This window comes from Rattus norvegicus, chromosome 3, assembly GCF_036323735.1.
Source record: "Rattus norvegicus strain BN/NHsdMcwi chromosome 3, GRCr8, whole genome shotgun sequence".
Lineage (NCBI taxonomy): Eukaryota > Metazoa > Chordata > Mammalia > Rodentia > Muridae > Rattus > Rattus norvegicus.
Window position 1 is genome coordinate 187,315,338 of NC_086021.1, and position 27,703 is coordinate 187,343,040.

The 27,703-nt window shown below is 52.2% G+C and overlaps 1 protein-coding gene across 2 annotated transcripts in view; it reads left to right on the top strand.

The window, feature by feature from the left end:
• Positions 1–27,703, top strand: part of Cdh4 (cadherin 4) — a 478,258-nt gene that overhangs the window by 412,575 nt on the left and 37,980 nt on the right. For both annotated transcript variants that reach the window (NM_001419540.1, XM_039106754.2), the window contains exons 5-7: positions 6,153–6,308; positions 10,983–11,127; positions 24,542–24,714. In NM_001419540.1, coding sequence (NP_001406469.1) covers positions 6,153–6,308; positions 10,983–11,127; positions 24,542–24,714 — 474 coding nt within the window. The remainder of the gene's footprint in view (positions 1–6,152; positions 6,309–10,982; positions 11,128–24,541; positions 24,715–27,703) is intronic.

A 27,703-nucleotide genomic window follows, 5' to 3' on the forward strand; every position in this document is an offset into this window, starting at 1 on the left:
CTTCTGCTATGGGTTCCCAGCAGTCTCCAGACCAGGCTCCAGTGAGCTGGGGAGGTGTGACGTGTCTCCACCCTCCCTTCCCTCTCCTTCCACTTCTGCCTTCTCTGTCTTTGTTCTCTGTGCAGTAACGGTTCCCAGAGACCCCAGCACCTGTCTGGCTTTGCCAAGTCTCAGGCTTTGCAGCCTTTCTCTCCCCACCCCTCCACAGCCTGCCCATTCCCCATCTTCCAGATCACAGGACAGCTAGCTATCCTGCAAAAAGCCTTTCTTAGGGCCTCGGCAGCCATGGTTTCCCAACAGAAGGATGAGTAAGCGACCTGGCTGTCTCTCTGCCCACCCGCTCCTGGGCTGTGACTCCTGGTTTAATTTGCTCATCTAGTAATTATGAGGTACCTGCTGCATACACCGTCCAGGACCCAGCGTTCTACTCTTGGGGACAAGTTACGCTACTGGATTCCCAGGGTGTGTGGAGCATCAATAAGGCTTACGAACAATAGGACAGGAAAGGAGAAATGGAGGCAAGGTATCTGGGCAAAACAGAAGCCAAAGAAAACCTGATTCACCGTCAGCTGTGGGACCAAGTTCAAGCCCCGAGACCAACAGAGTTTTGTGTGCACGTGGATGAGGCCACAGGAAGCTGCAAATGTGTCTAGGTGCAACCGCCTTTTTACCTCTGGGCTTCAGCGAGAGTCAGGTTTTAAAGGAAAATTGCCTTCCTTGGCCAGCTAGTCTTGCTGGCTGCAGGCACAGCCAAGAGTAAATCCACTGTCTACATCCTGGCGTGTGGGCTGAGGGATGGGGGAGGCACAGCTGTCACGACTCAGAGCCTTTCACTCGAAGAAGCTGGAGCCGCTTCGGGCCATGCAAACTCCCAGCGGGAACAAAAAATGAGAAATTGCAACCTGTTCTCCTGGGGAAATCTCTAGCTTTAATACAGTACAAGAGGAGGCACAGAAGCGCTTCACCAGAGATCCGTGTCCTGCTGAACAGGCTTGACCCTAAGGATTATCTGAGCATATTTTGAAATGCCAGGTCAGGGACGGGGGGGGGGGGGGTTGTGAGTGACAGGACCACTGGCCACAAAATATCCGACCCTTTCAGAGGTGGGTGCCCAAGGAGAGAGGCCGTGGTGTGGGCGTGGAGGCCTGTGTGTATTTATGTGCTTGGATGTGTTTGTAATGAGTCTTTGCACTATTCATGTTTGTATATGTGTGTGGTTTTGTGTGCATGCTGTGCGGTGTATGTGCGGATGACATCTGGGCATCTATACGTAGTGTGTCTGTGTCCATCACTGGATAAGAGCAAAGGAACCCAATTGGGTCGTCAAGCTCTCTGAGCTACTCTTGCCCCATGCTACGCACAGCCTCGCAGACCCACTTGTCACTGACAGCCGTTGTCCAGGTTTATAACTGCGGAGTTTCACTTTGTGGAACACCTCCTGTCCCTGGACGGTGAGTGTCCTTGTGCTGTCTGTCACCTTAGGGCCTGGCACACTGTGTGGTTTTGGCCCAAAACTGAGGGCCTTTTCTGAGTGTTCCTCTTTTCCTCTCCCTCCCTCCTCTCTCCCCTACCCGCCACACATCTGGAATCCAGATGTGATTCTGCCCCATTGCTCCCTCACTTGAATACACCGAGAATAAACCCAGGTGTCTGCAGCTGGAAGCCACATGGTGACTTTATCCAGCTTCAAGTTCATTTGAATAAGGCAAATACTTTATGTGGGGGACTTGGGGGCCTCCCTCCCTCCATCTTTTCTGAGGATAGAGCGGTCCTGCTACAGTCCCCAGGTGAACACAGCCTCCGGTGCCGCCGTACGTTATTTTAATGCAGACATCACTTTAAACTAACCTTTTACCATCTGTTCTGTCCTCTAACAACAAACGCAGAGGAGCCCAAGCAATTCTCTGCGGCGTCCTCAGCAGGGGGCTGGCGCGAGGGCTGCCTGCGCTTCCTGCTCCCTACCCACATTCGTGTCTGCGATGTTTTCCTCATTTTCCAGACACAAATCACAGGAAAGTGCTCTCCCCTGGCCCGCCAGGCTCCTTTATACAGTATTTCTTCTCCACAAGGTAAACTATGAGAGAATCTGAGCACTCCAAGGTCTGTGCAGAGAGCCCCCTGGACACCACACTCAGCAGCCCACGGCCGCTGTATGTCAGGAGGGGCTTCGGAGTGGCCCAGCAGAGGATCAAAGCACGATGAGTTTCCTTTACAAAAAAAAAAAGTATTAACTGTACGGCGGTTCCTTTCAGCACGGTTATAATTAATGCCCTTCTTGGCAGAAGGAGGTGGTAGAAGTTCTGTATGACATCACAGCATCTGTTCCAGGTCTACTGGAGACACCAGTCACTGCCCCTGGCTCCATGTGTCCCCTTTAATCACTGCACTTGAGACCTGACTGTGATCCCAAAGTCCAAGTCCAGAGTCAAAGCTACCAACATACCACAACCCAGAGGTGCCTAGTCCTCCAGGGCAGCTCCCTGTCCCTGTGCCATGAGCCACCTCACGACTGTGGGAATTGTCCCTTACCCTTCAGGCACCAAGAACACAGACACAGGCACAGGGCAGGCTGTCTCTCCACTAGACTCTCCGTGTCCCTGGTTATTAAATCCCGTTTTCTGCAAAAATGGAGACCAACCACCTCACCAGGGCAACATACGTGGGCAACTCAGACTCCGTGGTAGACTTTTTCTGCTATGCCCAGACCAGGAGGCATAGGTAACTCGGGTGATGATGGCTTCACTCTTGTGTAACCAGTTGTGGCTTGACCAGGGTAAATGCTGGCTTATTAAATGCAATCTCAGCTGGGGCCAGTGGTGCACACCCAGCAGCTCTCAGGAGACAGACACAGACAGGACTCTTTCAGCTAGGGGCTAGCCTGGTCTACATAGTGAGTTCCAGGACAGCCTAGGCTCCATAGTGAGACTGTCAAAAGGAAGGAAGGAAGGAAAGAAGGAAGAAAGGAAGGAAAGAAGGAAGGAAGGAAGGAAGGAGTGTGTGTGTGTGTGTGTGTGTGTGTGTGTGTGTGTGTGTGTGTGTGTGTGTCTAAGTCACTAGTCTATTACTGTGAAAAGACATCGTGACCAAGGCAAGTCTTAGGAAAGAAAGCTTTTAACTGGGGGCTTACAGTCAGTGTCAGAGGGTTAGTCCATTATCGTCACGACAGGGAGCATGGCAGCACGCAGGCAGATGTGGTGCTAGAGAAGGAGCTGAGAATTCTACAGCTTGATCCAAAGGCAGAAGGAGACTGTGTCCCACCCTGGGCATAGCTTGAGCATAGGAAACCTCCAAGTCCAACCCTTCAGTGACAGGACCTCCTCCAGCAAGGCCACACCTCCTAATAGTGCCACTCCCTAGGGGCCAAGTATTCAAACCCGAGAGTCTAAGAAGGCCAAACCTAGTCAAACCACCCCAGCTGCAGAGTTCTGCAGCCTGCTGAGGCGGGGAACCTGACCCCTTGTTCAGTTACATTTGTATCTTTTTTTCTGTTGTTGATGGTTCCTTTCTCTGCCTTAGCTTTTCTTTAAATCCTTTTCACAAGTTGGGAGCTTAGCTGGGTAGAGCCTTGCCCCGAGGTCACCACTCCCTTTATCCCTTTTTGGATCTGGCTTTTCTTTAAACTTTTTATCTCCTTGAGCACCGGAACTTCTGCCTTCTACCTTACACTTCCAGGTGCTCTTTTTCTCTTTAAACTGTACATTTTGCATTTTTCTTTACTCTGCTTGCTCCCTTTCGCTGAAGATGTACGTAAGAGAGACCACTGTTAGCAATAAGACACAGTCAACACTAAGCTGTAGCCAGTGAATTTGAAAGAGAAAAGAAAGGGAGTAACAATGTGATTATATTTTAATTAAATTTTATTGATTATTTATTTACATTCCAATTGCAGCTTCCCCTCTGTCCTCTCCTCCCAATCCTTCCCTCTCACCTCCCTTCTCTCCATCCACTCCTCCTTTTCTCCTCAGAAAAGGGAAGACCCCCCATAGATATCAGCCCACCTTGGCATATCAAGTTGCAGTAAGACTAGGCTCATCTTCTCCTATTAAGGCTAGAGAAGGCAGCCCAGTTAGGGGAAAGGGATCCAAAGACAGGCAACAGAATCAGAGACAGCCCCTGCTCCTGCTTTAGGAGTCTTAATTTTTTAAAAATCAACTTATCCTTTAAAATGAGGAAAGAAAAGAAAGATGTTCTTCATTAGTTGAATATTTTTTAGGAACTGGGGGTTTTCTGGAGCCACCTTTCAGTTTGGTGTACAAATAAAACTGGGGGAAAAAAATCTGTTCTCTAATTTCTCTCATACCTTCATCAAGAGAGACTCCTGTCTCATTTCATGCAAAGTGCCCTGCCCAGCAGATCCTGCCTGTCGTGTGGATGGGGACTTCACTCTGCCACTGCACCTCTTGCTGGTGTCTCTTTGTGTCCTGGCATACTACGCCATAGCTTGGCATGAACTTGAAATATCGAGGGCTGGGAATGTAGTTCAGATGGCAGAGTGTTTGCCTAGGGTGCATGAAGCCCTGGGTTCCCAGCACTGTGTAAACTGGACTTACTGGTCCCTGCCTGTCATCCCAGGACCTGGGAAGTAAGGAGGACCAGGAATTCAAAGTCATCCTCAGTTACATAACAGGTGGGAGGGTGGGAGGCTAACCTGAGCTACATGAACACTGCCTCAAAAAAATAAAATAGGGGGTTGGGGATTTAGCTCAGCGGTAGAGCGCTTGCCTAGCGAGCGCAAGGCCCTGGGTTCGGTCCCCAGCTCCAGAAAAAAAATAATAATAAAATAAAATAAAATAAAACATCTTGAACTAGTGTGCCTTGTGCCAGCTTATAACCTGATAATCTCAGCCACTGGGCATGAGATTAATGGTACCCAGGAACTCCCTGTCCACCAACTGCCTTTCTGTTACTAGTGGTTGCTGAGCCTGTTGTATCCCTGACTCTTGGCATCTTCATAGGATCAAAGAACTAAACGTGTGTGTGTGTGTGTGTGTGTGTGTGTGTGTGTGTGTGTGTGTGTGTACATACACATACATATACACATACACATACACATACACATACACATACACATACACATACATATACATATACATATACATCAGTGTAGCAAGGAGTTTTATTTACAAGAGAAAACACGAGGTAGCCATGTGTAGGGAAGATGGAGAATGAGCCATAGTCCTTGAGAGCCTGTGTATTCCTAGAAGCTGTTTTTGAGCCCTTGAGGAAGAGAAGTTGGTTGTAGAGATGGGGTATGGTTTTTCTGCTCTGATAAACTTTTGATTGACTTATGGAAACGGGCCTTTGTGCAGGCGTGGGATATTTTAATCAGATGCATGCCTAGTCATGCACAGGCATTAGATGGTTGTTGTGTTAATAAAAGGATAAGGAGAGGGGGGATATGTTCTATGGAGGTCTGGGGGAAGGGGGGGGCCTTGGCAGGCCCATATTGAGACATCCCTTCCCCTTGAGGGACCAGCCACATGATGGTATAGTATAGAATGGAGTTTATTCAGGGCATGGGGAGGGGAGTTAAGAGGGTAGTAGGGGCGGGAGTGGGGAGAGAGAGAGAGAGAGAGAGAGAGAGAGAGAGAGAGAGAGAGAGAGAGAGGAGAGGAGGGAAGGAGAGGAGTAGAGGCTGGCCATGAGCATTCGAAGAGAAGGGGGAGAGGAATGGGGAGAGAAGGGACAAAGTGGGAAGAGAAAGCAAGAGGAAGCACTAGCAAGAGAGTGAGGAGGGGGGCAAGCAACTCCCTTTATAGTGTCAGGGTACCTGGCTGTTGCCAGGTAACTGTGGGGGCAAAGCTTAGACAGAGTGCTAACAAGGTTAATGAGGATTTTTGTCTAAAAAATCACCCTAAGACACAGGTTGCCATACCGTACGTGCACCTAAGACTGGACATGCGTGTTCAAACCGGATTGGCTCTTTCCCCTGGGATATGTTTGAGCACAGAAGGGAAGTGAATTCCCTAGGGCTGAATGACTGGTTGCTTTGTTAAAGGGACAAGTGCGCTTCAGTGTGAGAGAGATGTTGCTGAGCTGTCCCAGTGGAGACCCACGGTGCTCTGAGAATATGGGCAAGCGTGAGCCCTCCAGGTCAGGATGGATGTGTCAGCCACCACGGTACCTCACATCTCCACTCTTGTGCCTTTCAGATCAGGTCGGACAAAGACAATGACATCCCCATCCGCTACAGCATCACGGGGGTAGGCGCCGACCAGCCCCCCATGGAGGTCTTCAACATCGACTCCATGTCTGGCCGGATGTATGTTACTCGGCCCATGGACAGAGAGGAAAGAGCCTCTTACCACGTAAGTAGCCATATGTGGAACACGGCGAGCCGTAGCAGGTGGTCTGAGGACTGCCAACCCTTTTACACCACTGTCAGCAGCAAGGCACACTCTAGGACCCACAGAGGAAGACCCTGGCATCTACCGCAGGCTGACCAAAGTGTGGTTGCTAAGCTCCACCTCAGAGCTTCCAGGCTAGGGTGGACTTAATTCAGCATTGACAGTCCTTCCCAGAAGGAGGAATCTGAGAAAAGAGAGGCTGTGAGGGCTCAGTCTCCTTCTTGCCCCACTAACTTTTGCAGATGAAATGGGAGACCAGGTTCCTCCCCTCCTCCTCCTCCTCCTCCTCCTCTTCCTCCTCTCCTTCCTCTCTCTCTCTCTCTCTCTCTCTCTCTCTCTCTCTCTCTCTCTCTCTCTCTCTCTCTCTCTGATGTGATGGTCAAATGACATTGTGGCTGATCCCCTGGGCTCTGGGCTCTGGGCTCTGCTCCAGCACCAGTGAGGGGCCAGGTCCAGCACTTTACCTCTGTGGGCCTCAGGCAAGTTACTGAGCCCACCCTGGACTCAGGCCTCTCAGCGTGAAGAGATCTCAGCTGTGACACTGTTATAAAGATCATCACCGCCCTATCGGGTGAAGAGCACAAAGGTGGGCGTGTTCGGCGTGTTGTGTGTGCCCGTGGCTAAATGCCAAGCCATTGGATGCCCAGTGCTTGACAATCACCTGAGAACAAAGGTGAAATTCTCCGAGAGTCTGCCCCATACTGTCACGTTAATTGCTGCGACTCCATGCACCAGCTCTGTGCTGATTGCAAGCTGACCCTGGTACTCCTCTGTCTGATAGCCATTTGTTCAGGATTGGCCATCCATCTCCTCTCTCCAAAGGAGGCCCCACGTGCACAAGGACTTGTCAGATCATCCACATGATATCCTCAGGCAAGGACAGAACTTTGCTCACTGCCGGTTTATGTAAAGCAGGTGGGGGGGGATCCCTGGAGCTTGAATCTGTCACTGGCAGCAGTGACCTTCCCGGCCAACCCCAACAAGCCCTGAGGAACAGGGTGCTGTGCTGAAGGACTGGGGAAGCAACCTCAGGAATGTGGTTTGTCCCTTCTGAGCCACAAGTCTCCTGCCCTGAGACCACGACCTGAGCCCTAAGTAGCTGCGTTTTATAATCCGCAGACCAGGACCTTCTGCACAGCTCATGGCTTCTGTGATGAGCAGAGACACAGTCAGGCTCACAGGCCCTGCTAGTGCCTCTCCAGTTGTCCCTCTTCACAGAAACTTCGGGAAAAAAAAAAGCACGATCCATCCAGACACCCCCCCCCTTTTCTACAGACTTCATTTCTCATCTGTGTGTTCATCCACTCACACTTACAAACACCTTCCCGTTCACTCGTCACCCACCAATCCGTCTACCCATTCAAATGCATATCTAACCAACTACACATATCTATCTGTCCATCTACCATCTTCCCATCCAGCCATCTACTTACCCATCCATCAACCTGCCTGTCCACCTGTCTACCCATCCACCCGCCCACCTGTTTACCTATCCACCCACCCATCTGTCTACCCATCCACCTACCCACCTGTTTATCTATCCACCCACCCACCTGTCTACCCATCCACCCACCCACCTGTTTACCTACCCACCCACCTGTTTACCTATCCACCCACCCACCTGTTTACCTATTCACCCACCCACCTGTCTACCCATCCACCCACCCACCTGTTTACCTACCCACCCACCTGTTTACCTATCCACCCGCCCACCTGTCTACCCATCCACCCACCCACCTGTTTACCTATCCACCCGCCCACCTGTTTACCTATCCACCCACCTGTCTACCCATCCACCCACCCACCTGTCTACCCATCCACCCGCCCACCTGTTTACCTATCCACCCACCCACCTGTTTACCTATTCACCCACCCACCTGTTTACCTATCCACCAATCCACCATCTACCCATCTAACATCCGCCCACTTGCCCATGCCAACCACACATCCATCCTTCCACACCACGTTTACTTCTTGAGCATTCAGGATGCGTTTGGGCCGTGTGTTGGATGCTGGGAAAACAGAAATGACTGGCGTAAGCACTGCCCAAGTTTTGGGGAACAAATGAATCCTCCATGACCCCACACCCCCGAGAAGATTGGGTCCCCAGATTTTCAGAGCCAGACACAGGCATAGTGTGCTCGTGCCAACAGCGTCTCCCTGCGTGTCCCAGGAAATGCCATCTGAGCATCCTCGCTTTGCTTCTCACGCAGTGGAGGCCCAGGTTGGGACGAGGAAGGGAGGAAAGGTGGAGAGATTCCCTCAGGAGCAGAGTTGGGAAGTCGTTGTGTCCTTTGTGAGCAGGAAGATGATTTTATTCACAGGCTGAACAACTGGAGGACACAGCAAAGATGGGGCTGGTCTTGGTACCAGACTTTCATCTGGGGGCTGACAGGCTGTTTGGGGCTGAAGCTTGGGTCAGGTGGAGAGACTCGAGCAGGTGGTAGGAAGTGCTCACCATGGCTGTGAGGGCTGCTGTGTGGGAAGCAGTTGTGAGTCCCCAAGCCCCCTCCCTGCCCCCAGGGGCTTTGCCTCACTCTGTGAAGTTCAGGTATCACTTGACAGAGAGCTGTGTGCTCTACTTTCTCACACTCACCCTGACAAGGACCACTCTGGCAGGCCACACCCCCAACTTCCCCCTGCTACCTCCTCCCTGACTTCCCCGTCCTCCTGCCTGCCTCACACTCCACTTCTATCTAGAATGTGTTCTCTAGAGGCATCCATGCCCAAGTCTAGAGGGGAGGTCCACCATGTGTGGGATCGAAGGTTGGGAAAGAGATATCAGGCATAGCCTGTCCACTCCCCCTGCCTCTTTCCCTGGCGGGAGATCACCTGGAGTCAGCCCTGTATCAGAGCTTCCTCATGGCCACTGGAGGAAGCCACTCACTGATTAAACTCACTTCTTCCAAGATTAGACAAGCTCAGTTTTAATTATCCTGGTCTGTAAGAGAAAGTCCCCGGCCTGAGGAGTTTCTACTTCCTGCTCCTTTCCCTCCCTGAGGCCTTGACTTGAGGCCCGATCAAGCCATCTGATTTCCCACTGGAATAGTCTATCTGCCCTGTGCTTCAGGGCATCCCCAAAATTGCTTTCATGTTTCTGGGAGGTAGCAGTTGTGGTAGGCATCCCAGGCAGGGAACCAGCTGTAACTGGGGCTTCTCAGGCTGCCTTCTTCTGTATCTTCCATCATCTTCCCACAGGAGGAGTCAGCAGGCTCGAAGTCTACAGGCTTATTACTTCAGCCTGTGACAGTTGGTACACAGCCCACTCTGCTGCCTCCTGCCCCTGCTTGTCCTGTGTACAGCACAGGCATAGAGTTTTATTCCTGGTGTCAAGGAGAGGGTGGTCTCTCCCAGAAGACATCAAGAATGTCAAAGTAATGAGACAAAAAAATCATACCAGCATTAGGGTAAGCCCAGAGCTCCTGTGACAGCCAAGTCCTCTGTCCACCTGTGACAAGGTACTAGGACGACATCACTTCTGCAGAAACTAGGCATTGAAAACCCACAGGGCTCGCCCCCTCGCTGTTGCCCAAGCTGGAGCTCCCACCACAGCTACTTCAGTCACCTAGGGGAGGGAAGACAGGCCCCTCTGTGCATATCCACAGCTGCTCAGGGTCAAGAGCAGTCTGGAGGGAGCCAGCAGGGCCTCTTACGCTCATCCTCCACTCGATGTGAAAGCTCAGAACTGCAGACATATCTGAAGCAAGGGCAAAAGAATCTTCCAGAGGGTGAACAGGCAGCTGAGACAAAGAGACCGCAGTAGGTCTCCCAGGGTCCTGGCCAGCTTGGCCCTCCCTCAGTCCCTCCTTGACACCCACCTCTGAAGCATCACACACCCTCCACCTGTATGCACCCCATGAAGATCTCTCCCCGGGCCCTGCCTTCAGTCAACCTCTCAGGAGCAGACACCTAAGCCCCACCACTCCACAAGTCACAGTGGCCTAGCTGAAGCCACTGTGAAAAACTGTAACGTCTTGTCCGCAGGGCACCTGTCTACCCCAGGCATGTGAAGATGTCAGATTGAGGGGCCTTGGGTGACCTTGGTATCACAGATAGAGGATGCACCCTGTTTCTGCCAACTTGACCCCCATGTCTTATTTAGGGTTTTATTGCTGAAAACAGACACCATGATCAAGGCAACTCTAATAAGGACAACATTTAATTGGGGCTGGCTTACAGGTTCAGAAGTTCAGTCCATTATCGTCAAGGCAGGAACATAGTAGCATCCAGGCAGGCATGGTGCAGGAGGAGCTGAGAGTTCTACATCTTCATGTGAAGGCTGCTCACAGAAGACTGGCTTCCAGGCAGCTAGAACTAGGGTATTAAAGCCCACGCCCTCAGTGACGCACCTACTCCAACAAGGCCACACCTCCAAATAGTTCCACTCCCTGTCCAAGAATATTCAAACCATCACATCCCATAGTGCACAGGGGAGAGAGCCAAGGCTCACAGAAGTTTCTGGGTTTCTCAGTCCCATCTGAACCCTGCCCAGGTTGCCCCTGCCTCTTTTCCCAGGAAGCAGGGAGCTACTGTGCTACCCCAGAGCTGTGAGTCCCCAGGAACCACACTCACCAGAGACAAGCATACCCTTGGATGTGGCTGCCAGCTCTGATGCGTGTGTCTGTTGCTCTGCAGCTCCGAGCCCACGCAGTGGATATGAACGGTAACAAGGTGGAGAATCCGATTGATCTGTATATCTACGTCATCGACATGAATGACAACCGTCCCGAGTTCATCAACCAGGTCTACAACGGCTCTGTGGATGAGGGCTCCAAGCCAGGTAAGGCTCAGCGGACGTGTCAGCATTTGCTTCCTGGGGACCCCACACACTGTGCGGGACATGGGGCTGGGACTGCTAACACATGATACAGCTGCCCAAGACTTTACAGCCCCCATTCTCACACACTTCAGAGTACAGAGAGGCACTGTAGCCACAGAGACTAGTCTGATGGCGCTCAAACTTCAGAAGCTGAAGGAGAAAAGAAGGGACTGCCATGCCAGGGATGACAGACCCTAGACAAGGGAGCAATGCTTTTAACCAGACTAGGACTGACATGTGTAAGATCTAGTTTTTCTTCCCAACCACTTAATTCCCAGCGGTAATGACTCTGAGACTAATTATTGATTAATAAATCCCTAGGCTGTAAGTTTTGGCTTGTTCTCCAACTTGCTCTTAACTTATCATCCCTTTTATTCCAACCTGGGTTCAGCTACCTGCTGGTTTCCATCTGTCACCTCATCGTTCTGGGATGAATCTCTCTCACCTTTCACTGTCCCCCAGAATTCTCTCTGTCCCTGCCGGATGTCTCACCTTCTAATCCTGCTTCACCTCATTGACCGTCAGCATTTTTATTGACAGGAGATGGTTTATAAGAGAGTCTCTCGGGGTTGGGGATTTAGCTCAGTGGTAGAGCGCTTGCCTAGGAAGCGCAAGGCCCTGGGTTCGGTCCCCAGCTCCAAAAAAAAGAACCAAAAAAAAAAAAAAGAGAGTCTCTCTGCAGATGTGAAAATTTTAAGGAAGACTAGACATTGAGGACAGAAAGATGGTGGATGAATGGACAGGCTCCTGAGAGGGAATCGAGATATTTTATAGCAATTATAAGAAGTTACCTGACCATTGGTCACAGGGTCCTTACTGAATAGATAACAGGAGGGTGGTTCACTATGTTTTCAGGGGATGAGTGTGTGAATGTAGGAGGCACATTGTGTGAGTGCACATGTGTGAGTGCACATGTTTGAGTGCATATGTGCGTGCACGTGCATAAGTACACATGTGAGAGTGCGGGTGTGTCAGTGCACGTGTGTCAGTACATGTGCGTGAACATACATGTGTGAATACACATGTGTCAGTGCATGTGTGAGCACACATATGTGAGTGCATATATGTCAGTGTACATGTGTGAGTGTATGTATGTCAGTGCACATGTGTGAGTGCACGTGTTTGAGTGCATATGCGAATGCACATATGTGAATCATATGTGAGAGTGCATGTGTGTCAGTGTGCATGTGTCAGTACATATATGTGAGTATACATGTGTGAATACACATGTGGTGTCAGTGCATATGTGTCAGTGCATGTATGTGAGCACATGTGTCAGTGCACATATGTCAACACACATGTGTGAGTACACATGTGTCAGCGCACATGCAAGCATGTGCATGTGGAGGTCAGAGGCTAACCTTGAGCGTTGCTCATCTACCCTGTTTCTTGAGGGGTCTCACTAATCAAGAACTCTACATAGACTAGATTGGCAGGCCAGCAAGCCCAGGGCTTCATCTATCTATGCCTCTCCAGCTCTGGGTTTGTAAGCATGAGCCACTGTGACTGGCTTTTTTACATGGCTTCTGTAAGTCCAACACAGATCCTCGTATTTGCAATGCAAGCATGTTACCAACTGAGCTACCTCCCCTCAAAGTACTAAATTGTTTAATATCGCTTGCCCTCCACAAGACCGGCCATTGGGGTGAGGCCCAGGAGCTATCAAGAGTTGCTCTAGTTGTTTGTATCCTGGGTCAAGGACCGAGTATTAGGCTTAGATTGTTAGAGTGGGAGATTTTACGTTGGCTTTTGGTCTTGTCTTTGTCTCTATGGTAACATTAGACTAGGGCTGAAGCATAGGAGAGGGGAACATGTGTTCAAAGAGAACGTAGGAAAGGAAGATGCTGTGCCAACCAGGGTTAGGAAACCAGGCCAGAGACCAAGGCCCACCAAACAAGCAAACCCCTCTCCCAACCCAGGAGGTGAGCCTCCATGTCAGGGCCTCTGTTTCCCTGAGAACTGACCCAAGAGCCTCTCTTCTCACAGATCATAGGACATATGGCTTTACCATATACCAGGACCCTCACTGTGAGTCAGGTTTCAACATCTCTGCATGCCACCATCCTGACAAGCAAATGTACCAGTCACCATTTAGCAGTGAGGACACTGTGGGCCCAAGCAGCTGTGTATGGGGTCACAACACAGGTGCCCACATTTCTAACCCTGCTGGAGGCTTACTCAGAGGTACAGAGTGCTAGCCAGACCCACAGTGATGGGCCCACTGGCTTGGTCTCCTCGGGAGATGTCAGCCTAGGGGTCAACAAGCCCCTAGGTGGTCCTACTGAGCTGTCTCCTGTGATGGGGGTTGGGAGGACCTCACTGGGCAAGCCTTACCCTGGGAAGGGTAGGATAGATGAGGTGACAGAAGCCTCTGCTGAAGACCCCAGGTATAGACATTTAAAAACACGTAACACCCAAGTAACCTTGAAGTTCAGACAGACAGCAAGCCACTCCATCTGGTTATACCCTGAGTATGAGCAACTCTCAGACACACACAAGGTTCCCCCTTACTTCTCCCTGTTATTTACCTAGCTTCCTGCACCATATCCACCAACCCCAGCTCCTGCAGTGATTCTGAGCTCTGCAGACTACTGGGCAAAATAGGCAGTTTTTTTCTCAGAAATCGAGAGCAAGCAGAGCCAGGGCAGACCGTCCTCCAAGGAGCCATCTGATCCCAGGGCTGCACGGGCCCCATGAGGGGTCAGCCTCTCCTCTGGTTCGGGCAGGAGGACAAACACTTATCATACTCTCCCCTGTTGGCAGAGGTTGTCATTGGCCTGTCCCTGGGGGCCAGCTGTTTCAACAAAGTGATTGCATTTTCGAGTGATTGTCTTCCAGGACGGCGAGACACTGGCGAGCCCAGTGTCACCGGAGAGAACGGATGTAACATTATTTCTGTGGAACCTTAGGCAGCTCATCGCGAGGCAGTCCCTCGAGGCGCAGGGGCAGGCGGTGGGCGGGCAAATTAGCTACAAGAAACTGAAGGAGGGCAGCCAAGGGCACCTCATGGAGGGGCTGGAGGGAAGGCTCGGCTCAGCTGGGGTGTATTCTCATTAGCACAGAGGCAGGTGTCCTCTCATCCAGGACCTGGGGCTTAGCTAATGGGCCTGAAATTCTCTTGGCCTTCCCTCTCACAAACCCGGCTTCCCACACCTTCGTTTAAAGCAAACAGGAAATAAATAAATAAATAAATAAATAAATAAATAAATAAATAAATAAATAAATAACTAGCTAACAGCATGTGTAGCTGGTGTTGACTCATTAGGGCCAACAGAAGCAGCATGCTGCCTCAGAAGCTTTCAGAAATCCTCCTAAGCCCTTGAGCTGCAGACACAAGCAGTGAGTCCTAACCAGAGCCAGCCAGGCTACGGAAGCCCTCGCAGATCTGAACCCTGCTCTCGGGCTGCTCACGGAAAGCTAACCAAGGTCCGAGCGTTGAGTTCTGAGTGACTTTCAGGGTTCCCCCAACTACGGAATCTGTCTCTGGTCCCTGAAGGAGTCACTTATCCAGACCAACTATGGGATGAAGTCAGATGATGTCACGTTAACCTGGCGCCTCCTTCCTCCCCAGACCCCAGCCAAGGGCGAGGACGTGGCATTCCCTTCCTGTAGCACAGTCCCTGGGCCCTGGAAATTGCCTGCAATTTCTCCTCCTCCGTCAGTAAATTACAATAATGGAAGGGTCTTTGTAGGAGAAAGGAAAGCTACTGTCGGAAATTAGTCATTATTCTCTGGAAAGATGGGCTAATGAGAGGTTTCAGATATGCGTCCTAATGGAAAACAAATGGGAAAAGATTAAATATTGACTAAGCCGGCAGAGAACGTTGAAGGGTGGGGTTCGTTCAGGGCCACTTGTGAGCAGCCTGGGGACCCACAAGAAGCCTGCACGCCCCTCAGTTTCCTCCAGAGCCTCAGTCTTCTCTCAATTGTAGGAATTCACTAGAAATGTCTTTTTGCCTAAATTATGGGCTTGTTGAGAAAATATATATTCACATGTAGCTGCGAGAAGAAATACAGTCGCCACTGCCTGACTCTCACAGTAGAATCCCCCAGACCAGCACGTGGCCCATGCTCGGGACGCAGCATCAGTTCCACCACAGGCATGTTAAAGGCTGGCCAGTATCATCTGCACTCACTTATGTGAATGGATCTATGTATGTATACCTATGTGTCTGCGTGCATGTGTCTGTCTGTGTCTAGATATTTGTCTCTATGTTTGTGTGTGAGCCTCTGCATGTGTGTGTGTAGGTGTCTGTGTCTGTGTGTGCATATCTGTGTATCTCTGTTTGTGTATGAGTCTATGCATATATGTATGAGTCTATGCATGTGTCTGATTGTGTAGGTGTTTGTGTGTGAGCCTATGTATATGGGTATGTGGTTTTGTATCTGTCTGTGTACACGTTTGTGTCTAGGTGTCTATTTCTATGCAGTTTTGTCACCCATGTGGCTCTGTGAGCCCAGCCATCAAGACACAAAAGACATATAAAAATATATGCGGTGATATGAGTGCCTGCCATGGGCTCTGAACCTCTGAGATATGGAACCTGGCATAGGAAGTGGATCACTGGGAACAGGCCTTAAGGCTTGATAACCCAATCCCATTTCCCATCTGCTTCCTGCTTCCTGTGTCACGAAGCCTTGGGAAATACAGAAGTCGCAGCTGCATTCCTTGCTCCCCAGAGCCACGTTCGTCCCTTGTTCTATCATATACCCAGCAACTGTGGGCTGAAATTAACTCCCCTTCCCCTAAGGTCCTTCCTGCCAGCTATCCGGATGTGGTTGGTCAGAGCAATGAGGAAAAGAAAGAATACAGATCCCTCTGACCGTCTTTTGTAGCCACAGCCCTTACCCAACCTCACCCTCACCCTGGCAAGGCCTGCCATGCTCTTCTCTCTGTGTAGATGGAACCACAGAACCTCTGGGGTTGACACTTGCACTCAGCATGAGACCCTGGAGGTTCATCCAAGGCACACAGAACCCCCCCCCGGGGGGGGGAGGTCCACAGTATAAGCCACAGAGCGGCCACCGTTTGCTAGGTGGCTGGCTGACTGTCACCTGAAAAGTGCTTTGCAGCTTGAGACCTTCAAAGTGAAGCTGCCAAGGGGAAGCACGGGGTAGGGGGCGGGGATGTTTGAGAGCACAGGTTCGTTTTTTCTGGGACAAAGGTCTGCATAAGGAGTGCCAGCTCACACAGGGCGGTAGCTCCCGTCTCTGTGACACAGTCCCAGGCACAGCCACCTTACAAGGAGGAAAGCTTGACTTGGGCCCACCATTTCAGGGAGTTCAGCCCATGGTTGGCTGGCTCCAAGGCTGTGAGTCTGAGGGGAGGCTGAACTCTACCGATAGAGTGCGTGCGGCACAGGGACCATCACAGCAGCAGGCAACAAAGAGTGGGAGCAGAGAACAAAACATACCCTTCAAATGCACATTCCAGTGACAGACTTCCAGTCAGACCCCAGCTCTGCTTACTGCCACCATTACGGATAGCAAGTCTTCCAGCTGGAACCCACCGGGGAATAGATCCACTGGCAAGGTCAAAACTCTCATGACCCGATGGCCTCTCAGTGAGCAGATCTGCCGGGTAGAGGGCCAAGCCTTCAGCCCAAGCCTTTTGGAGCCCTTCCTAGCCAAACAGAGCGTGTTATCACCCCCTCCCAACAGCCCCCTGCTGAGGGCCTGCCCTCTAAGGCAAGGGTCTTCAGAGGACACTGGGATCCAGTGGACCACGTTGTAAGACACGTCCATGCCCTTCCTCGAGGAGCTGTCCCTGTGCTATTCCCACCATGGTGAACGGCAGCCACCTGTGCCTCACCAGGCTCGGTGCACAGCCGAGGGTGGGTGCACAGAGGTGTCCGCTGCAGTCGGAGTATGTTTCTCTAATGACAAGTGACATACAGCATCTTGTCCCGTGTCTCTCACCATCTGCGCACCCTCTGCGGTGACCGCTCGTGTCTCTGTCTGCCTCTAATTAGATTGTTCTCAGAGGTGCACTGAGAATTGCTCTCCCACACAGCCCACGGTCCTTGCGCCTGTCACTGTTGTGATAGCTGTAGGTGTGGGTGTCGGGATGGACGGTATCTGAGTTTTCTCCCCTTCCCTCACAGTGCATTCCCGGGGACAGGAGAGTGCTCCCCAGCCAGAACTGCGCCTACACGTCTGTGTGGAACCCAGGGGCTCTACTTGTCCAGGTTTGCTACAGTGCAGCCACCATGTGACCCTGATGTGGCCTAGAGCAAGCTTTTCATTACGTGCCGATAAAATGGAAATAAAACCACTTACTTCGTGGATCCGGAGGGTTGGATAATAGCATCTGCATCATTCCCCAAACTTTGACAAGTCCCTTTTGTTGAATTTAACATCTCTTCAGAAATGTAGGAAGATATATTTAAAAGCCAGCTGACCTTCCTGCTGTGTGCCAGCAGTCCATAGAGAGCCTACATCAGGAGTCCTCACCCTCGCCAATCAATGGGCTGCTACAGCCTTTTTCCCCTCAGATGAGAGTCCTTCTGGACACACACACACACACACACACACACACACACACACACACACACACACACCTGGCTGAGAAAGAGTTACAGCAGCATTCAGGCCTCGGAGGGGTGTTAGTGGCCTTCCTCAGTGCTGAGGCAAATGTGGCTTTACTAAAGAAAAAGTTACCTTGACTCACAGTTTGAGGTTCAGTCCATCATTGAGAGGAAGCATGTGCCAAGTGGCTCTGTGGTAGCAAGAGCATACAGCAAGTACTGATCACACCTCTATGACAGGGGGCAGAGACCAGAGAGGAAGCAAAGTGAGGAGAGGGTCTCGGACTATAAAATACCTCAGAGCCTCCCCTCTGTGACTCATATCCCCCCAAACAGTCTCCGCCCCTCAAAGTTTCCATGACCTCTCAAAATAGCATGACCAAGTAGGGACCAAGTGTGCAAACACAGGCACCTCTGAGGGGGGCAGTTCACACTCGCACTCACCCAGGCCTGGGGGGGAGGGTGGCGCAGTTCACACTCACACCATGACAGATGACATACTAGGGTTTAGGGCTCACCCAGGCCTGGGTGGGGCAGTTCACACTCAGACACTAGGTAGGGTTCAGGTCTCACCTAGACCTGGGGGGGTGGGGGGGGTTCACACTCGCACTGTGACAAATACACACTAGGGTTCAGGTTTCACCCAGGCCAGGGGAGGGGAGTCAGTTCACACATCATGACAGATGGCATTCTAGGTAGGGTTCAGGGTCTGACCTAGGACAGCACTGTCCTGTTAGCTGGGCTCCCTTCCCCACAATCACCCTGGCCACACATACATCACCTTTTAAAAAAAATAATTACCATGTATGTGCAGTGTGTGTGTGCGCGTATGCATGTGCATGTGTGTTCCTGTACCTGTGTGCAGACGTGTGCTCGCTAAAGTGTGAGTGTGGTGGTCAGAGGACATCCTCAGGCACCAGTCTTCACCTTCCACCTTTCCATTCACCAGTGTGGTCATCCCAAAGCTCCTGGGGATTCATTTTCCTTCTCCACTTCCACCTTCCCACGCTGGGATGACGGATTTGAGCATTACTGCGTCCAACTTTCATGTGGACCCTGGGGATTCAAGCTTGGGTCCTCGTGCCTGTGCAGTAAGCCCTTTACCCACTGCGTTCCCTCCCAGCCCCCATCTCCTTTCTGGAGCACCCCCAGGTTGGCCACAGAACCTCTGCTATGCTTCTGGCCAGAAGCCCACAGCCAACTTGCAGCATCGCTTCTCAAACTGCCCAAGCAAAACGACGTCTTGACCTCTCAGTCAGCTGTCTTAACTCATTGCACACCCTGACCCCTTGTAGCAGTGCGGAGACCCCCGCCGCTATGGATTCTGAAATTGATGTCACATAAAAAAAATATTAAACAGCAGAAGAATCTACAAGTCGGGAGTGAGAGGAACTCTCATCTGTACAAGGCCGGGCTCCGGCTTGAATAGATTATTCTATTAGCAGGCCCCCATATTTATTTATTTCATTTCTGCGCCGGTGGAAGTCCCCTTAGATTAATGCCACGGCCTGGTGCACAGATGGCACCAGATACTTGAAAGTCATCTGAATATTAAGAATTTAAATCTTTAGCCTCAGTGATTTGAGCAGAAAGCCAATTATGGGGCTGAATTAGTTTTCAAATTAAACTGCAATTTAAGGCTTGTGAAATTAATCCTTTAAGGCGTGTGGCAGCGTAGTACACGGGTTCCAAGGAAGAGTGGAGCCTGGAGTCCTCTGTGCTCTCCCGCTACCCGCCAGTGAATTCAGAGAGGAGGGGCTGTCACCCCTGGGGAGAGCGGGCCACACCCCTGAGCCCAGAGAAAAGACGGTTCATTTGGCTTGCCTGGCTCTGCTCACAGGCAAAAATCCAAGTCTTTCTCCAGGAAGGGGTGGGAGGCGTAGAGGCATTCTTCTCAATCTCTGAGTAGCACCCAGGCCAGCACAGATGTGGCTCAGGTGGGCGCTCCCTCCACGGTGCATGTGGGTGGCTATGAGCACAGCCATTGTGCTGGTGGTCTGGCTTTGCAGTAGGGCAAATGCTCAACACTCAGAAGAGTGCCTGGGAGATTGAGGTCATCCTTGTGACCTCACTGGGAGAAGGAAGGGTCAGCAGGGGGCGCTGGCCACCGTCTCGCCATCCCCGACACAAAGAGGAGATATGACCTCTCTAACCCCATAGTACCCACCGGAATAGCATTGAATGCAGAGCCCAGATCAATCTTCTCCGGACTAAGACTCGAGACACCTTCAGCTCCAGCTTCTGAAAGAAGAACCTGAGACTCAAAGAGGGGATACAGCAGCAAGCCAAGAGCCAGGGGGGTCACAGCCAGATTCAGACTGGATTGGCGATGAGACATCTGAGTTTAGAGCCCAGCCTGGCCTCTGAAGCTACCCAGGCCATCCAGACACATGTCACACAGAGGTCACAGCCTCCTGTGCTTAGTCACTGCAGTCAGTATTAAGCCCTACCAGCCCCATCCTCCACATAGTCCCCATAAACAATAGGTCCAAACTGGACCCCCAAACTCAGGACCCCACAGGACAGGAGAGCATGGTCTACTTTAAGAACAGGAGGTCAGCTTTGTACACGTTGCTAGTCAGGGCAAATCCAAGAGCGGGAAGAGGACACTTGACTCACCAGTGAGGACAGAGGCGGGCAGTGTTTGGAGGGGTGTGGCCATGAGCCAGGAACCCCTGGACTTGGAGACCACCTCTAGCAATTGGAAAGCTTCTGGAGCCTTGGGAGGGAGAGCGACCTGTTCATCCCGCAACACTGGCTGTGGCATACACACTTGTGTAAGCTCCAGTCGGGGACACTTTGCTACAGGGATCCCAGAAGACAAGCACAGATCTCTTCCAGAAGTGCCCTGAAAATCCATCACTTCCTCCTCCTCTGGAACCTTCCAAGTAACACCAGAGCCAAGGTTATCTGGCCAAAGCCATCACCTGAGCATCTCTAGACCCCGTGTGGGGAGCTCCCAGGACTCAGTTCCTTCCCGCCAAACCTGGAGGTAGAGAAGGTCTTGGCAGGGTCGGTGTGCCTCTTCAGAGCTATGATTATGACTCGTCAGCCTGGACTCCTCAGCCCTTTGGTTCCCATCCCGGGCCTCCTTGCTTTTGTGTCACTAGACAAGGTGCTTCTAGTCATGTGACTTTTGGGGCCCAGTGAAAACAGTCCAAATAAAAAATTCCAGGACAAGGCACAGGCAAGTGCCAGGGATTTGGCCCTGCCCCTAGTCTAGAGGGGACAAAGCTAGGTGGGCCCTTAGCAAGGACTGCAGGGGGCTGCAGACAAATGTGGGACATACTCTGAGTTCTCCCTCAAGGCTCCCTCCAAGATGTCTCTCGAAACCCAGCTGAGTAAGACCCAGGCATCTTCCCTTCTAGGGTCCAGGTACTGTGCTCAGCACTTGACCTGCAAAAATGCAAGCAAGAGTCTGAAGAAAAATGTGTCCTGCCTGTGGTCCTCCCCAGGCCACTGCCTATGGTCCTCCCCAGGCCACTGGCAGGAGCCGTAACTCAGTACATGGCCTCTCAGCAGCTCAAGGCCGTGCATCTGTCTGTGGGATTCGAGGGTCCTGCAGAACCATAAATTTGCCCACTTCCCTGCCGAGAGCAATAAATCCAGCCCACTGAACGTTCTGTAACTCAGCTGTCCGGAACTCAACAGACTCCACTGGGGAAGCGAGAAAACGCCGTGCTGTGAAGGGTCGAGATGACATTGGTACTCTGTCCCCAAGATCTGGGAGACTGTGGTCTCCTGTCACTCTGGAGACAAGAGACAGCCCCAGGCAATCTGGCAGCAAGCTCTTTTCTAAGTCACCAGGGACATCTGTCTCCCCCCAATTCTACATCCCAAGGTGGGGCCGTGATGTCCTATGGGTGCCTGGAGAGAGCATCTTTGAGATGCTGATGCAGCCGCTTCCGGGCTTCTAGACTTTGTGAGGTGCTTCTACGTGACTAGGGTACTGTGCAGTATTTTACAAGTGAGAACGTGTTTGTGAAGCCCTGTAGATGGGCTATTGAGGCTGTTTCTCCACATACTTTTGTTGGGGGCAGATAGGGATCTCTACACATGAGTTATGCTCACAGCCTGGGCGAGAGGCGATGCAGTTCTGGCCTACCTCGTGATGGAAGGATATCTCTGTGCCCCTGCCCCCACAGCCACTGTCCACCCATCCCGTGTTCTGGTCCTCTCTGCTTTCTGCATGGCCCTGGGCATGAGCCCAGATGAGCACACTTTCCTTCCTTGCCTTAATGGCCATGCCTCCCACAGTCCCCAGAGAGGGTGTCTCCTCTAACTTGGGCCCAAGGCTAGCCCCATTGCCTGATGGATACACCCAGGACTCCACAGCTCCGGGACTGAAACAGTCAGCAGTTTTCTCCACCGTTCCTGTGACTTCCCCCACCCTTCATTCTCTGGGCCACAATAAAGCTCACAGCCTGTCCTCTATGAACTAGGACACCACAGTCTTAGGCTGTGCCCAGGAAGCAGGTGAAGCCCTTCTGTGTGGGACAGCACACCCTGGCCTCAGCCTGTCCTGGCAGCTCCTTTGTCCCAGTGTACCACCACACAAGAGCTGCTTTCTCCCACAGAGCCGAAGGTCTTGGTGGTCACACCTTCCACTAACTCCTGCATCTCCACTGTTCCCCAAGCACTCGAACCCACTACCGGCAGTCTCCCTGTGACTCCTGGGTCCCTATCCTCCTCCCTGTGCTCCCTCCTGACATCTGGGACTTCCTTGAAGTTTCCTTCCTCTCTGACCAACAGTATCCACTGTTTTCTGGGTCCTCTGCATAGGTCTAGGACTCTGTGCCAAGTGGCTTCTCCTCTGCTTTAGTCTACCATTTAATTGCCCTTCCTTTTTCCTGGACCCTCCCCTGCCTCTGCCTCCCACAGGTGTTCATGGAGTATCTGTGCTCCTTGCTGTCCCCAGGGATGGCTGTGAGCCCAGGTTACATCCGAATCCTAAGCACCAGGGTGCAAAGGAGACTCGGGAACATTTAGACACACACACACACACACACACACACACACACACACACACACACACAGAGAGACAGAGACAGAGACAGAGACAGAGAGACAGACAGACAGAGACAGACAGAGACAGAGAGAGGCAGGCCAAGAAGTGAAGAGTTGGAAAGGGCAGCCACCTCTCAGGCTTGAGGGATAAGCTGACATTTCACAGGAGGTAAAAATGGCAGAGGCTGCCTGAGAGCCTGCCCCTCAGACTATCAGACATTCTCAAGAGCCTGCTGAGTGGACAGTGCAGAGGACGTTGGGGTGTAGAGCATCCGTGGGCAACACGAGGGAGGGACTCCTCACTAGGCCAGCTTTCCAGGCCTCCTCCTCCCCCTTCTCTCTGCACCTTTCAGAAAGAACAACTAAACCTGCAGAGCCCTTGCTCCGCTCTAGGGCTGGGAATGTTCCTGGGTCGTTTCCATGGCAACCCGCGGCCTGCTTCTTCCTTTTGGCTCAAAGTGTTCAAGCCTGGAGCATCCTCACCTCACCCTGAGGGCTGGCTTGTGAAAACAGCCAAGTCTCCTGATTTCCAAACTGTGGTGTAGGCTTTAGGAGCTCTTCTCTCTTCCTCAGTCCCCAACTCCCCACTCTGCTGGCCTCTTCCCCCTTCCTCCCTTTCTCCCTCCCTCCTTCCCTCCCTCTTTCTCTCCCTCCCTCCTCTCTCCCTCCTCCTTCTTCCTCTTTCTGCCTCCTCTGCAGACCACGTTTTCCTTGGCTTATTTTGATCTTACTGTGCAACCTACGCTGGCCTAGAACCTGGCCAGTCTCGAACTTGTGGCAATCCATCAGCCTCAGTCTCCCGGGGGGCCGAGATTCCAGGAGGGTCCCACTGGGGATGATGGCACTCCACCTTCCCACTCAGTTAACCCATCTGTCTTTTCGCATGATCAGGGCCTCCCTCATTCCTAGGAAACACTGTTCGTTTACAGCTCAGTATCTGCCTGTCTGTGGTGCCTCTCTCACTGTGTGAGGAGGGGTTGACAGTTCTCTGGCTGACCTCGTTCATAAAGCTGAGTGCCGGGCGTGACAAGCATTCAGTCAGTAAGTGTAGCATGTTTGTCTCATTCACACAGTGGAGTAGTACTCACTCATAAAAAGGAGGGAGTCCCGGAAATTCTAGGCTCAGTGAAGGAAGCCAGAGACAAAAAGCCACAGATTCTGTAACCTCGTTTACATGAAGCACCCAGAATAGGCAAATCTGGAGAAACAGAAATCAGACCGGAACCTGGGAAGCTGGGAGAAAGGACAAGGAGGGGCTGGTGATGGCTGTGATATCCCTCCGGGGCGAGGATTGCCTTGTGCAGTTACATGGTGGAGACAGCTATTTTCAATTTCATGACAACATCAAAACCTTGGGCTTGTTTTTTTTTTTTAAGGGCGAACTTTATGTACATGATTTATGTTTCAGTCACAGCGTCTTTATGGAGTCCTCCCATTTATACCCACCAGCAGGACTTCACTCGGCATCCTTTGGTCCCCGGGAAGCAGTCTTGCATGAGGACTCTGTCCCCAGCCTCAGGTCCTGCAGCTCAGGGCATTGGCAGTCCTGACTCAGAGCCGGTCCTGCTGCCAGCTCCCCAGAGAGGTGAAGAAGCACTTGTTAGTACAGGTTGGCTCTGTCCTCTGCAGAGCAAGGAAAAGTTCAGAACAATGTCAGAGAGCCATACGCTTAGGAGGACGTCCTCAGGTGGGGACCAAGGAGCTTTGCCCTTGAGCTACCTCAGACAAGCGGCAGCTCCTAGACCACACTGTGGAGAAGGATGCCACTGTGTTGAGAGCCCTGCGTGTGTGGCGGGACGGGTGTCTGGGGTCATCCCTACCTGACCTGCTGTCTGTTCCAGGTACATACGTAATGACGGTCACCGCCAACGATGCAGATGACAGCACCACAGCCAACGGCATGGTGAGATACCGGATTGTCACCCAGACGCCCCAGAGCCCATCCCAGAACATGTTCACCATCAACAGTGAGACAGGGGACATCGTGACTGTGGCAGCGGGCCTGGACCGAGAGGTGAGCTGGGCTGTGAGCCGCACGGAAGCAACAGGCTCTGTGATCCGAACAGACACACGGTTAGAGATGCCGGTGATGTTCACTGTTGGTTCCTGCTTGGGCTGGAGGGAGACGGACCCAGAGCAGCACTGTCTCGATTGCTCCGGGTGAGTCACCAGCTGACACCTGTGAGATCCCCCAGCATGCCCAGTGGTGTGTGGTAGCAACATCGGGGATTCAGAAAAGTGAGGGTGAACTCCCAGCTCGTCTGGGGTCCCTTGAAGTCCACTTCCCAGAGCTGGACCACCATAAGTGAGTAGCTGTGAGCCCTCCCTGACATACCAGGCACAAGAGGGTGTGCGTTCCTGCACACCAGGCCTGCCTGGACCATCAGAGATGGTTCTGTTCTACAAAGGAGACAGGGTTCTGTGACCTGGGATACGTGTAAGAGAAGGTAGACCAGTGGAAGCTCGCCAGAAATAGTAGAGCTGACCGCCTACCTCTGTCTGACCCACTTTCAGGGTCCTGGGAGACCTGACAGTGCCCTGGCAGCAGCGTCAGGGCAGTGTTGCCCGCCCTCTCCCTGTGGTGACCACAGAGGCTGCCACACTGGGGACCAGGAGGGAGACCTGCTGAACACAGAGGCACCCACTGGGGCTCCTTTGTGGAAGTGTGGCCATGGCTCCCTGCAGAACTCTGTCTTGGTAACCCAGGCTGCCCCCTTTGCAAGTCTGCAGCTATGAAAGCTCCACAGTCTCATTCTCCAGGTCTGCAGGGCCCCAACACAAGCCAGAGCTGCTCAGCCAGAAGTAGGGGCTCCTGGCGATAAGGTGTGAGAATGAGCTGCAAGAAAGTAGCATGTCTCCTCCCTAGGAGTGCCCACATCTGGGGGATCTGGCAGGTTGGAGAGCTATGGGGAGCCTGAGGCCATCAATTCCCATCTTTGCTCTAAAACTCAGAGCTCTCTGGAAAATTCAAACTGCCCCTGACTAAGTTGTAGAGCAGTGCACAGGGTGGCACGTGGACAGTGACCCTCTGTAGTTATGTGGTTGGAGGGCAGGGGTGTTGGCCTTGAAGACAGTGTAGGTTCTACTCAGCTGAGATGTGGCCTTTATTGGCTGTGTGACCACAGCATGTCAGAGGGCACTGAGTCCCGCCCAGCCTTCGTCTGTGATGGAATGGCAGTGCTGGTGGGCTTTGTGTCTGTGCACACTTGATGCAGACAGAGAGACATTAGGAGATGTCCTCATGCTGTGTGCAACTTAAGTTGGAAGATGAGGTGTGAGCCGAGCTTGCCTTAGACATCCAACCTGTCCCAACACCTCTCCAAGGAGAAACTGAACCAGCGTAGGCTGGCACGATGGAGCAGGCCTCAGCCTTGGTGCTTTCCTCTGCCTTCTCCTCCTCCTCCTCCTCCTCCTCTTCTTCCTTCTCTTCTTCTTTCTCTTCTTCCTTCTCCCTCTTTCTCTCCCCCTCCTCTCCCCCTCCTCTCCTCCATCCTTTCCCCCTCCTCTCCCCCTCTTCTCCTCCCTCCTCTCCCTCTTCTCCCTCTCCCTCCTCCTCCTCCTCTTTCTGTTCTTCCTCTTCCTCCTCTTCCTCCTCTACCCCCTCTTCTCCTCCTCTCCCCCTCCTCTCCCTCCTATCCCTCTCCCTTCTCCTCCTGCTCCTCCTTCTTCCCCCCTTCTCCCTCCTCCTCTACCCCCTCTTCTCCTCCTCCTCTCCCCCTCCTCTCCCTCCTATCCCTCTCCCTTCTCCTCCTGCTCCTCCTTCTTCCCCCCTCTTTTCCCTCCTCCTCCTCCCCTCATCTCCCCCTCTTCTCCCCCTCCTCTCCCTCTTCCTCTTCCTCTTCTTTCTCCTCTTTCTCCTCCTCCTTTCCCTTCTTCTCTCTCCTCTTCCTCCTTCCTCCTCTTCCTGCTCTTCCTCCTCTGCCTTCTCTTCCTCCTCCCCCTCTTTCTCTTCTTCCTTCTCTCCCTCCTCTCCCCCTCCTTTCCCCCTCTTCTCCTCCTCCTCTCCCCCCTCCTCTCACCCCTCCTCTCCCCTTCCTCTCCCACTCCTCTCCCCCCTCCTCTCTTCCCTCCTCCTCTCCCCCTCCTCTCCTCCTTCTTCCCTCCCTCTTTTCCCTCCTCCTCCTCCCTTCCTCTCCCCCTCTTCTCCCCCTCCTCTCCCCCCTCCTCTCCTCACTCCTTTCCCTCTCCTCTTCTAGGGCTGGTTAGGCACAGAGTGGTGACCTGCTTTCTCCTGTCTTCCTCAATTACTTCAATTGCTATTGTTCAATTCCAGCAAAATTCTCTACTCTCCACTATTTCCATCTCAATTCTCCAGAAACGGAGCTGAGTCACTGGAGAAGATAGAGCTCTCAGACAGCAACTGAGTAGAGATGCACTAGGCGGTCACTGTCTGGAGGACTCAACTGGCTTCAGATAGGACTATGTTAATCCTTGAGGTTTGAAAGCCAGGGATAGAGACTGGGTTAAATTCCAAACAAAAATGGCTGCATTTGGCACACTGTCTTTAGCTAGGAGGATCTGGCCTTTGTGTTCAGAGAGAGTGGAAAGGGTGATCATAACAAGGCCCAGTAAGGAAGCACAAAGACCCATTCAGGTAAGAGGGCTAGAGAAAGAGGCCCCTGTGGACAAACCAGTAGACATTGTCCCACAAAAGATAAAAGGGCTCCACCTACACATTTGGTGAGAGCCTGTGATGCCATCGCCCGAGAGTCAGGACCCAGCCAGTGGCTCCCAGTCCGCCACCATCTTGCTCTCTACTAAATCAGGACAGCCTGAGTCTGAACCCCTGCTCCTGCAGAGCAGGATGTATGAGCCCAGGTGGGCTGTAGTAGAGACTTGGATCTGAGCCTCTCTCAAGGAAAGCCTGATAGTACAGGGGGTGAGGGTGACACAGCATACCCCATTCTGAGAGTCGAGTGGCTGTTGTGTGCCCTACACTGCTGCCCAGGCAGTGAACGGACAGATTCAGGCCCTGACTTGGTATGTTGTTCTAGCTGGGAAGC